We start from the raw sequence: 11,491 nt of genomic DNA on the forward strand, positions 1-11,491 counted from the left end.
AGAAAAATAAAAAATATAAATATAAATAAATTGCTTATACTTGCATACTTTCAACTAAATTATATAATATTTGCTTTTATATAAATTTAACTTCTTAATAGTAATAATTTATTAAAAAGTAAATTAATTTCATATCATTCAAAACAGTTTTTATATTTATAATTTAAGTTTCAACATAAATGTTAAAAGAGATGCAATTAAATTAAATGGTTATTTCAAAAATCCATTTTGATTTTCTTTTTAACATTATATTAATATTTGCAAATATATTTTGCAACTAAAAAAGAAAAATATGGCTAAAATTGTATAACATTGGTAAAAACTAAAAAAAAAACACCATTAAAATATAATTTCTTATATTAAGCAAATATATTTAAATAAGTTCTATTCTTTATTAAATACAGTATTATTTTTTCTAATTTGATATAACTCAGAAAAAATTAAAAATGTACAAAGTTCTATCATTTTTAATTTTACATAAGAGAGTTTAAATCTAGCGTAGTAATATTTCATGAACTTCTTCAATATTAGAGATAAAAATTCATCATAATGAAAACTGTAAAATTAAATAAATTGTTGATATAGTTCTGTCAATTTTTTTTATTAATGAATTGATAGCAATCTATTATTTCTTTAATTATCATCAGTTTCGTAAGTTGGTGAGGCCGCTGAATAAGTTGGACTCGTTGGAGAGTATCCAGGCACTTGTGGAGAGTAAGCTGGACTTGTTGGTGAATAACTTGGACTTGTTGGTGAGTAACTATGACTCGTTGGTGAATATGTTGGGCTAGTTGGTGAGTACTTGGTACTGGTTGGAGAGTAAGTTGGACTTGTTGGTGAATAATTAGGACTACTAGGAGAATATTTAGTACTACCACCGCTATGTTGAGGTGAGCTGGGTGAATAACTGGGGCTAGTAGGTGAATAAGTTGGGCTTGTAGGTGAGTATGTTGGACTTGCAGGGGTATATTGGGGTGATGTTCCGGCAAATGAAGGTGAAGTAGGAGAATAGCTGGGGCTAGTTGGTGAGTACTTAGGTGAAGATGGAGAATAACTTGGAGAGGCTGGAGAATATTGAGGTGATGATGGTGAGTAAGAAGGTGAGGTAGGTGAATAAGATGGTGAGGCTGGTGTAAAGCTTGGACTAGTTGGTGAATAGCTTGGACTTGTTGGAGAATAACTTGGACTTGTTGGTGAGTAACTAGGACTTGTAGGGGAATAGCTTGGACTTGTTGGTGAATAACTTGGACTTGTTGGTGAATAACTGGGACTGGTAGGTGAATAACTTGGACTAGTTGGGGAATAACTTGGACTTGTTGGTGAATAGCTAGGACTTGTAGGGGAATAACTAGGACTTGTCGGTGAATAACTGGGACTAGTTGGGGAATAACTCGGACTAGTTGGAGAATAACTTGGACTGGTGGGTGAATAGCTTGGACTGGTTGGAGAATAGCTTGGACTTGTTGGTGAATAACTTGGACTTGTTGGTGAATAATTAGGACTGGTTGGTGAGTAAGTTGGACTTGTTGGCGAATAATTTGGACTTGATGGTGTCATGCTAGGAGAAGTGGGCAAATAAGCTGGAGAAGTTGGTGAATAGCTCGGTGAGGCTCCACCAGCAGGAGACATTGGATATGGGCTCATACTTGGACCTGGACTTCCAGGACTTCCAGGTTGTGGTGAATAAGCAGAATATGCTGGTGACAGTCCCGACGCATCAGATTGGCCAGAAGGTGAAAAGCAGGCTCCTCCAGGTGTCATGCCACTACCAATACTCGGCGACATACCTGCCGCTCCATAACTTGGTGTTGCGCCCAACCAAGGTGTCATTTGAGGACTCATACTTGGAGTTGTAGCATTTCCAAAGAACATACCGGTACCACCCATTATGTTTGCTCCTACAGCCATTGGTATCTCAATTCCTTGCTTACATTTTTCGGCATCGAGTAAAAGATCAAAGCAGCCTGTTCCGATACGTGGTAGTTGACCCATAATAATATTTTCAGAAACGCCTCTCATAGGATCAACTTCAGCATGAGAAGCTGCATCTAATAATACATCTACTGTCTCTTCAAATGAACATCTCATAAGTGCTCCTGTATCCTGTCTATTAATACCGTGACGTGTAATAGCCATAAGATGACCTTTGGCTGTCATAACATCACAAAGTAAGGCCAAATGTCGATAGTTCACGTAGAGACCATAAAATTGTAAAACAGCATTCATTTCTTTTTCTACAGATTTTCGCACGGCTTCGATACCTAACACTTGAAAGATTTCACAAATATCATTAGAAAAGGTTCTCACTGGATCCACATCTCGTTCACTGAGTACTTTCATTAAACTTGTGCCATCAGTTTCTAGCAACCACTCAGCAATAGCTTTAAACTCACCTGTTTCTGTAATAACTATTCTTTTCTTAGAGTCTGTCTGTGGTAAATGCATATACACCTTTCCAATGGCTTCAATACCCTGTAAAGTCATATCACTTAACATATTAGATTCAATACAACGCAAAAACATATCGTCTTCCATTTTGTCAACACTCTCCTCTATATCAGTTGTATCTGTAAATTTGTTATCTTCACTATTCATTATTCTAATTCGTAGTACAAGTTTTTCAGCATTGTCATCATTGAAAATACAATTCAAATCATCTCCAAAGCCTGCATTAATTTTTTCCGCAATTTGTTCCATAGTGAGTTTCTTATCAGTCATTCTTTTACGATCAAGCTCGATGCGAAGAAGCCATGGTGAAATCTTAGTTGGATCAAAGTCTGGCATCTCATAATAAACATTAACAAACTCCTGATCTTCTGAAATCACAGTATTTTGTGGATCTGGATCATAATATATTGCAGTATTTGCTGTCACTTTTTTCAAAGTTGTATGTTCAAGACGACATAAAACGTTTTTAGCTTTTTCGGCATCTCTTGCTGCAGCACCAGTTAAGAAGACTGTTAGAGAAGGAGCCTTTGGCTTTTTGCTAATATTAATTATTTCTTTTAGTCTTGGTACTCCCAGAGTTACATTCTTTGAGGATACGCCAGCAAAATGAAAAGTATTTAATGTCATTTGAGTAGCAGGCTCTCCAAGAGATTGGGCTGCTAAAGCACCTACCATTTCTCCTGGAGCACATTGAGCTTGCTGAAACCTAGTCTCGATTTCTCCTATAAGCCACTCAAAAGCTTCACTTGATAAACGAAATTCTTCAGAAACGCATTTAGTACAAAGAGTAGAACGTACAAGACATTGAAATAACAATGTAGCATTTTCATTAGCCTGTTTACTTAAACGATCCTCACCTGCTACGATTATACACTTTTCTAGAAGATCTTTTACACCTTGAATAACTCTCATTGGACTCAAATCCGTTGGTGCTCGTTTATTAATATGAAATATCTTCTGAACATTCCAAATCATACGTTGTAAGTTGCACGGTAGTACAACTTTTGATTCACCACTAGGAAAAATTTCTCGTAGTGCAGCTCTATCCTTATTTAGTTGTTCCCACTCACGTTCTAATTGAACAATAAAAATTTTTTAATAATTAATTGTTAATTATATGAAATATATATTATATATATAATTTTCATTATAATATATTTAAAATTTTATTTGAAATATATCTTGTGGTATTCAATTATTGTACCACTATATTTTCACATTAGAAACATTCAATAAAAGATTACAATATAATAAAATATAAAAAATATTTCATATAAAATATATTATTTAAAAAATAATTATAAGTAAATTCTGGTCATATAAAAATTCCTAAAAATTTAGTACATATATATACAATTATTTGTTGTTTATTGATTTGTAATTTATATGGTATTAATTTATAATAATTCTATTATGTAAATAAAATAAATACACTAAAATAATTTTTTTTCAATAAATAAATATTTAAGAATGTATAAGATTTCTAAAATTAATAATAAAAAATTTCAATTTTACAAAATTATAGAATTTAAAATAGTTTTATATATCAAAATATATAAATAAAAATCATTCTTATACCTAATTCGGATATGACTTCACCAGAACCCATCATTTCACGCACGATATCCTCGCTAAAAATGCGTCTCAAATACCTCTCATTGCTTGGATCAAACTTAAATTTTTTTTCAAACGCTTTATTGCTTAATTTAATGGTTGGTAAATTCTGAAATTCAACAGTTTCGCCACAAAGCCCATCTTCACCATAACGTAACTGAATAAGTTGGCCCACTGAGTTTCTTACTGTGCCATCATAGTGCACCATAACTGATTCCATTGCCTTTATGAGACGACGTTGAATATATCCAGTTTCTGCAGTTTTTACAGCAGTATCAATGAGACCCTCGCGACCTCCCATAGCATGGAAGTAAAATTCGGATGGAGTCAGACCCGCAAGATATGAATTCTCAACAAAGCCTCTAGATTCTGGACCATAATCATCTTTGATAAAATGTGGTAGAGTACGTTTGCGAAAACCAAAAGGTATGCGCTTCCCTTCGACGTTTTGTTGCCCGACACAGGCAATAACCTGGGATATATTAATATTGGATCCTTTAGAACCTATAATTAAATAATAAATTCGATATTTTGTACTTGATTTTCAAGGTAAATTCACAGAAAATACGAATAAATATTTATTTATATGATTTTTATATTACGATTATTTTATTGTGTAACAAATTTTTAGATAATGGATAGAAATAGATATTTAATTCCTTATTAAGCTATCACTATTTTACTATGTACAGCTATATCTATTTTAAAAATTTGAGAAACTAATTTTACAATGTAATATTAACGTAATACCTATAATATATTGACAAATACAATTTTATTATTTACTTTATTTTTGAGAATTGTATCATTTTATAAAATTATGATCTTACTTTTATTTCTTTTATAATTATTAATTAAAAAATTTAAAGCATGTATTATAGTAATTATTGAAATGTTTAAAAATGAGATAATACTTGTATGCAAAAAATATCATTTGATTGATTATAATATTATAATATATTTAAAAATAAATCTGAATTCAGATATGTTAAATATAAATGTATATTAATTATGTAAGTAAAAAACTATAAAAACTACTTTTATTTCTAGTTTTATTTTTATATTTTAGTTTAAGACTTAGTTAATTATGTAAATTAAATAAAAACTAATTTCCATTTTATTTACGAAAATTAAATAATTTTTTAATGTCTTTCACAAAACCGAAATCAATTTTCTTTGAATACATTAAAAATTAATTACAATATTGAAAGCTTTTTATTTAGATCTTAAATAATTTTTAAATTATATAATTATTCAATCAAATAAACATGATGAGTTTTATAAAAAATATTTTTTTACAATCTTATATAACTACTAAAACTAATATTTATTGAAATACATGCTTGTACTATTAATAATTATACAATACAAAAATAGATATCTACATTAGTAGTTAAAATATCTAACTAATTATAAGTCATCATATGTTTACATGTTTTAAATTATTATTATATTTATTAATTATGAAATTAAAAATATAATATGAAATGATAAAAAATTACGTCTTTAATAAGATAAAATCATATACTTTAAAATTACTAAAAATGTCTTTTATAAATTATAATTAATGAATCTTAATTAATTTTAAGAATATTACAAACCTGAAACTACCATAGCTTTTAAGTTATTGTATTCAGTAAGAGATTTTTTAGCAGAACCACCAGTTTTATCACGAGCATCGTTAAGAATTCTATTTACTTGATTTTCAAAAGTCTGCCTCAATGTATTACCAGGTGTTGGCTCTAATTCCATATTATGAGCCTTTTGAATAACTTCTATGACATCTTCTTTAGCTTTTTTAATAGCCTTCTGAATTTCCATGTAAGTCTGAGGGTCAGCTATAGTATCCCCAATACCAATAGAATGTCCTTCAAGTAATAACCAATTATTAATTACTGTTTGAATATTACCATAAAATCTTCCACAAACTTCGTGACCTAACTCCAGCATACAGATATGTAATAGAGAACCAGCCGAAGTACCAAGTGTTTTTTTACACAAAATTCCCATTATTAATTCTCCGTGTTCAACCATAACTTTTGTATCTCCAGGAGATATCCATTTATAAGGACCTTCATCCTCATCATCCGGGTGCGTACTATGTGTTCGTATCATATTTACATTTCCAGGAATGATAAGTGAAAATATTTGTTTACCCGTCCATAAAGGTTTAGGTTTTAAAATACAAGGCTGGGGCATTTTTCCATCCCAGCTTGGCAAGAACATAAGAATGTTCATCATTTGTTCCTTCTCAATAAAAACATCTCTCTTAGTCATTTTTCTAACAGCTGTCAATGTATCTTGTACAATTCCTAAGAAAATTAATTGCCATTATTTAGTAGTTTTTGTGTTTAATTTTTAATCAATATATCCAACATAATTCTTATATAAAGTTAAATTTAAATTAAACTAAAGATTTTTATGATTTAATTTCTATAAAATATATTAATATTTTTATATTAAATAATATTTAATAACAACATAATAAATAACTGATTTCTTTTTAACTTAAAAGGTTAGACTATCATGAAATTAAAAAATTTTAATTATTCTTTAGTTAAGATACATGTAAATATACTCTCAACCAAAAATTAATGATAACTTCATTAAATAAGTATGTTTATATTTTTTAATGTTTCTCCTAATATTATATTTTTAAATCTATTAAAATTGTATTTTTAATAATAGAAATACTATTTTGATCATCTTATTTAAAATTTTTATGAAAGTACACATGGTTTCATAACTGATATATAATTATTTTTCTACAAAACATTTCTAAAATACATATTAATTTTTAAATAGTGAAACTACCTCATACTTTGAAATATTGTCAATTGTAACTTTTTCATTAGTAATTTATAATTGTCAAATTATATTTTTAAGTATTAACTTAAATTATTATGTATGTTTTATCAATTAAAACAGTAATCAATTCATTTTAGTACTATAAATATTTTTTTTTATATAAAGCATATTGACAAACCCATGACTGGCTTATTGGCTTGTGGAGTGATGATTTGTCTTGGAGTAACATGAATATTTTCCACCTCAGCGCGAGTTTCCATAGACTGAGGAACATGTAAATTCATCTCATCCCCATCAAAGTCAGCATTATAAGGTGAAGTACAGCTTAAATTCATACGAAATGTACTCCAAGGTAAAACTTTTACCCTGTGACCCATCATACTCATTTTATGAAGAGTTGGCTGACGATTAAAAATGACCAAATCACCATCTCTAATATGTCTTTCGACCTTATAACCACATTGCAAATGAAGATCTGAAGGTTTTGGATGAAATCGCAAATCAATACGGTCACCATTATCACGAACAATATATTTTGCACCAGGATATCGAGTATTTCCTCTTCGTACAAGTTCTTGCATTTTATCGATATTAAATGGAGTTACAATTTCAGGAAAAGTTAAATTTTGAGCAATACTACGAGGTACACCAACTTGGTCAATTCGCAAATTTGGATCAGGTGTAATGACAGTGCGCGCCGAAAAATCGACACGTTTGCCCATAAGGTTGCCACGAATACGGCCCTCCTTACCTTTTAATCGAGCTTTAATAGCTTTTAGGGGTTTTCCAGATTTTTGCATTGCTTTTGGCATACCTGGCATATCATTATCAACAAGTGTTGCAACATGAAACTGTAACATCTTTATATTTTCAGATATAACATGTGTTGCTGCTCCTGCTTGTTCATTTCTTAATAATTCATTATTAGATTTTATTATATCAGAAAGCTTATGAGTTAGATCATCTTGATTCTTTGCTGAACCATACATAACTACAGCTGGTCTTACTGCTAGCGGTGGAACTGGAAGTACAGTTACAATCATCCAATCAGGTCGTGCAAACTTAGGATCCATTCCAAGGATAAAGGATTCTTCATCAGTTATATGCTTCAAAATTTCCCATGCACGTTCTGCAGTCAAGGCAATTTTTTTTTCCTGAGAATCTTCATTGACATGCTTCCATTCAGCAGTTACATCAAGTCCAGATCTTCTTAAATTTGGTTGGTAACGACCACAACCACCATGACCTGGTTTTTTATTGGGATCTAGCTCCTGACCATCTTTAGTTATATCCATTTCATCACCACCCTCACAAATATTTTTACTTTTACAAAGATCATAAACAAATGTTAAGCGCTTACGTGGTTGGCCTTTTGTTTTCATAACTATTTCTTTAATTTTTGGATTGTGCTATAATAAATATTATATTTATAAAATATTAGAAATTTTCAAGAATATTCTAATGAAAACTTAAGCAATATTCAAAAAACTTATTTTACTAAAAAACATAAATATATATATATATATATATATATATATATTTAAACTATCGTAAAAATGAAAGAAAATATAAAATTTATCAATATTTGATTTAATTAAATATACAGTTTAAACTATCCTATAGTTTGTAATTATAAAATTATACTTGAATAAATAAAGAAAAATGAATTACTAGAATCAACCAACCTATACATTATACTACTTTATACAGATTTCTTAAAAAAAAGATAGAAAATCTTATATAATAATTAGTTTAAATTATTGTAAAATAGAGAAAGATAGATTTATTATTAAGAACCTTGAAAAAAAATTTTTAATTTAACTACAATTTTACTTTTACGAACATATTATAAATAATATTTACTTACAGGACTAACTAACATTTTTGAACAAAAAAAGCAAACACATCTAAGAATTTTAATTGTTTTTGTTATAAAACCACAATGAAAAACTGGTTTTGCTAAATCAATATGTCCAAAGTGGCCAGGACATTCTGTCATGTTACCAGCACAAGTTTGACATCGAGAGTTTCTATCAATTACACCCTGTCTAGGATCCATAAGACCACCAAGCTTGGGACGGCCACCTTCCATGGTCTCGGCAAAACGTATGCCACCCTCTGTAACTGACATACGGCGCTGAAAATAAAATAATTAAAATTATATATCTGCTTAAATTTACTTACACCCTAGCTTTCATTGACTACACTATTAAACTTTAATTTACTAAAATTAAGAAATTATTAATATATCATACAAATATAATATGTTATAAAATAATTCTTCAGTTTCATTTACTTTTTAATGAAATATTAAATGAATAAAAATTGTACAAATTAATAATAAGTATTTAAGAATATATATATATAATATAATATAATATATTTAGAAGCATTAATTAACAAAAGAATTTTAAAATATAGTAAAAATTAAGTTATTTCATATTTTTAAATATAAAACATTGAAATAAATCATTTTAAAAAGTTAATTTTTGTTCCTACAATAATCAATCAGTTATATTGAGATATTTTTTTCAAATTTATACTAATTGGATTTAATTTTTTTTTTAAATTCATTTCATAATTCGTAATTAATATTTAAAATGCATTAAAATATAAAAATTTACCTATATTTTTTTATTTTACAACTCAAATAAGTATTAGCATAAAAAATAAAAGTATTTTACTAAAAATGTATACTAGTATGCATTATTACATAATTGTTTAAACATAGAAATAAATATATACAATTAAAAATTTAATGTATAAACAAATATTTTAAGTATATTTTCAATGCAAAATTTTAATATAAGATTTAAAAATAAACTAATTCAGTATTTGAAAAAATAAATAAACAGTCATAATGAATTAAGGAAAATTAATTTATAATATATAGACTCAAAAATAAAATAAAATGTAATTGAATACGACAGTTTACAATTGTAGTGACAATTATTTGACAAGAAATTAATGAATAATAACGATTCTTTAACTATATGACATTAATGAATATTAAATATGATAAATCATGAAACTCACAATCTCATCTGGTGATAAAATACCGAATTGAACTCTTTTCACTGTTCGCAATGTCGCCTTTGAATCTGACGTAGCCATTTTGATAATTAAGGTGGAACTTAACTTTTATGCACGACCATAAAACACTATCTTAAATTCTGAAATTTTAGCAAATGTTACTCTGTGATCAATTAATTACCTTATAGATTTATTAAAATTTAAAATAAAACTTGTAACACAATAGTAGAAATTGTAATTTACAGTTACAATACAGCACATTAATCTCAACCTCATACACCGGCGCCATCATTGAACCAATAATGCGATGTTAGTTTTTAGATCTACAAATCATCTTGATACTGATTGGTTAACGTAAGCACGTTCAGATTAATTTTCATCCAAAGAAAGATGTACTCAGTTTAATCTGAAAGGAAATAAAATTTCTAATGTTATACGTATAAATGTACAAATAGATATCTATAAATATATTAATAAATATATTAATAAATATATTATAAAACATTAATAAAATATTAATAATTCTTAAATTAATTCTTAATAATTTATAACTAGTACGGAATGTTATAAAATGATAATAAAATATATAATTTAAAATATATATTTAGAATTTGAATTGAAAATCATTCTTTTAAAAATATAGGTGCATCAATATTTTTGCAATTGCTTTCACATTCAATGTATTTATATTTATATAGGGTAAACTATATATGCATAAAATACATAGTTTATTAAAAATTTCGTCTTAATTTTTCATAAATTAAACTACGGAATTTATGAATCATTAATTTTTATTAAAAATTAAAAAATCAAGTAAGATAACTTTTATTCTATAGATATAAAATACTCATATTCATTATCATTTAAAAGAAAAAATTAAACAATTGTATAGAATTAAAATAGCTTTTATATATTTTATATAATCTTAACTTATATAGCAAGATTTAAAATTTCAATATTAATTCTATATTTTTATATACAACTTATATACCTATTGACATCATTTTTCCCTATGGTATTGACACATAATAAATATGTATTTCTAAACATTAACAAACAGTGTTTATACTTATTAAAAAAACTAATCTTTTTGAATCAATAAAAATGAGCTTATAAGTCAATGCTCCATTAATTGAAATGATAAAATAAATTATCTCAATATCTCATCACAATAAAAAATATTACTGTTATATAACTTTATTGTACTGTGTACAAATAATATATTCTAAGATGATGTAATACATTATATAGCCTTTCTTATATATATAAAAATATGTTTATTCTGTTCTTAAATTTCTCATGATCTCGCAATAAAAATTTATTCTATTTTTTTTTCATTACATAAACATTGTAAGGCCTTTATTGCATGTATGAAAATGGATTTGTTCTTTTCTTAAATTTCTCATGATAGCACAATAAAAAAGTATTATAATTTATTTACAATACTTGATAATTATTTATTATACAGTTATACAAAAATGTTTGCCATCCAAGTGAAGAAGCAAAAAAACACTGTGTAAGTAATCTATAAACATAGAAGAATTAATATATACAAGTATGGATCAGAATTATATGGCTTTATATTTAT

General features: G+C 27.4%; 1 protein-coding gene across 1 annotated transcript; it reads right to left on the reverse strand.

Moving 5' to 3' along the window:
* Positions 1-577: 577 nt before the first annotated feature.
* Positions 578-10,191, reverse strand: RpII215 (RNA polymerase II subunit RpII215). Its single transcript, XM_011501035.1, has 6 exons — positions 9,907-10,191; positions 8,738-9,007; positions 7,049-8,279; positions 5,664-6,374; positions 4,027-4,566; positions 578-3,521 (listed from the first exon to the last, which is right to left on the reverse strand). Exons 1-6 carry the CDS (start codon positions 9,982-9,984, stop codon positions 634-636), a joined length of 5,718 nt encoding a protein of 1,905 aa, XP_011499337.1. The 5' UTR covers positions 9,985-10,191; the 3' UTR covers positions 578-633.
* Positions 10,192-11,491: the final 1,300 nt, after the last annotated feature.

Source organism: Ceratosolen solmsi, unplaced genomic scaffold (genome assembly GCF_000503995.2).
Source record: "Ceratosolen solmsi marchali unplaced genomic scaffold, CerSol_1.0 scaffold57, whole genome shotgun sequence".
In the NCBI taxonomy this organism is placed as follows: Eukaryota; Metazoa; Arthropoda; class Insecta; order Hymenoptera; family Agaonidae; genus Ceratosolen; species Ceratosolen solmsi.

What these genes read in the sequence shown, in the direction of transcription:
- RpII215 (XM_011501035.1), bottom strand. Translation starts at nt 9,984, where the DNA reads ATGGCTACGTCAGATTCAAAGGCGACATTGCGAACAGTGAAAAGAGTT. An exon ending in CAAAAATGTTAGTTAGTCCT is followed by an intron (nt 8,280 to 8,737) that starts GTAAGTAAATAT and finishes TATTTATTATAG; the next exon opens with CACAATCCAAAAATTAAAGA. An exon ending in AGCCAATAAGCCAGTCATGG is followed by an intron (nt 6,375 to 7,048) that starts GTTTGTCAATAT and finishes TAATTTTCTTAG; the next exon opens with GAATTGTACAAGATACATTG.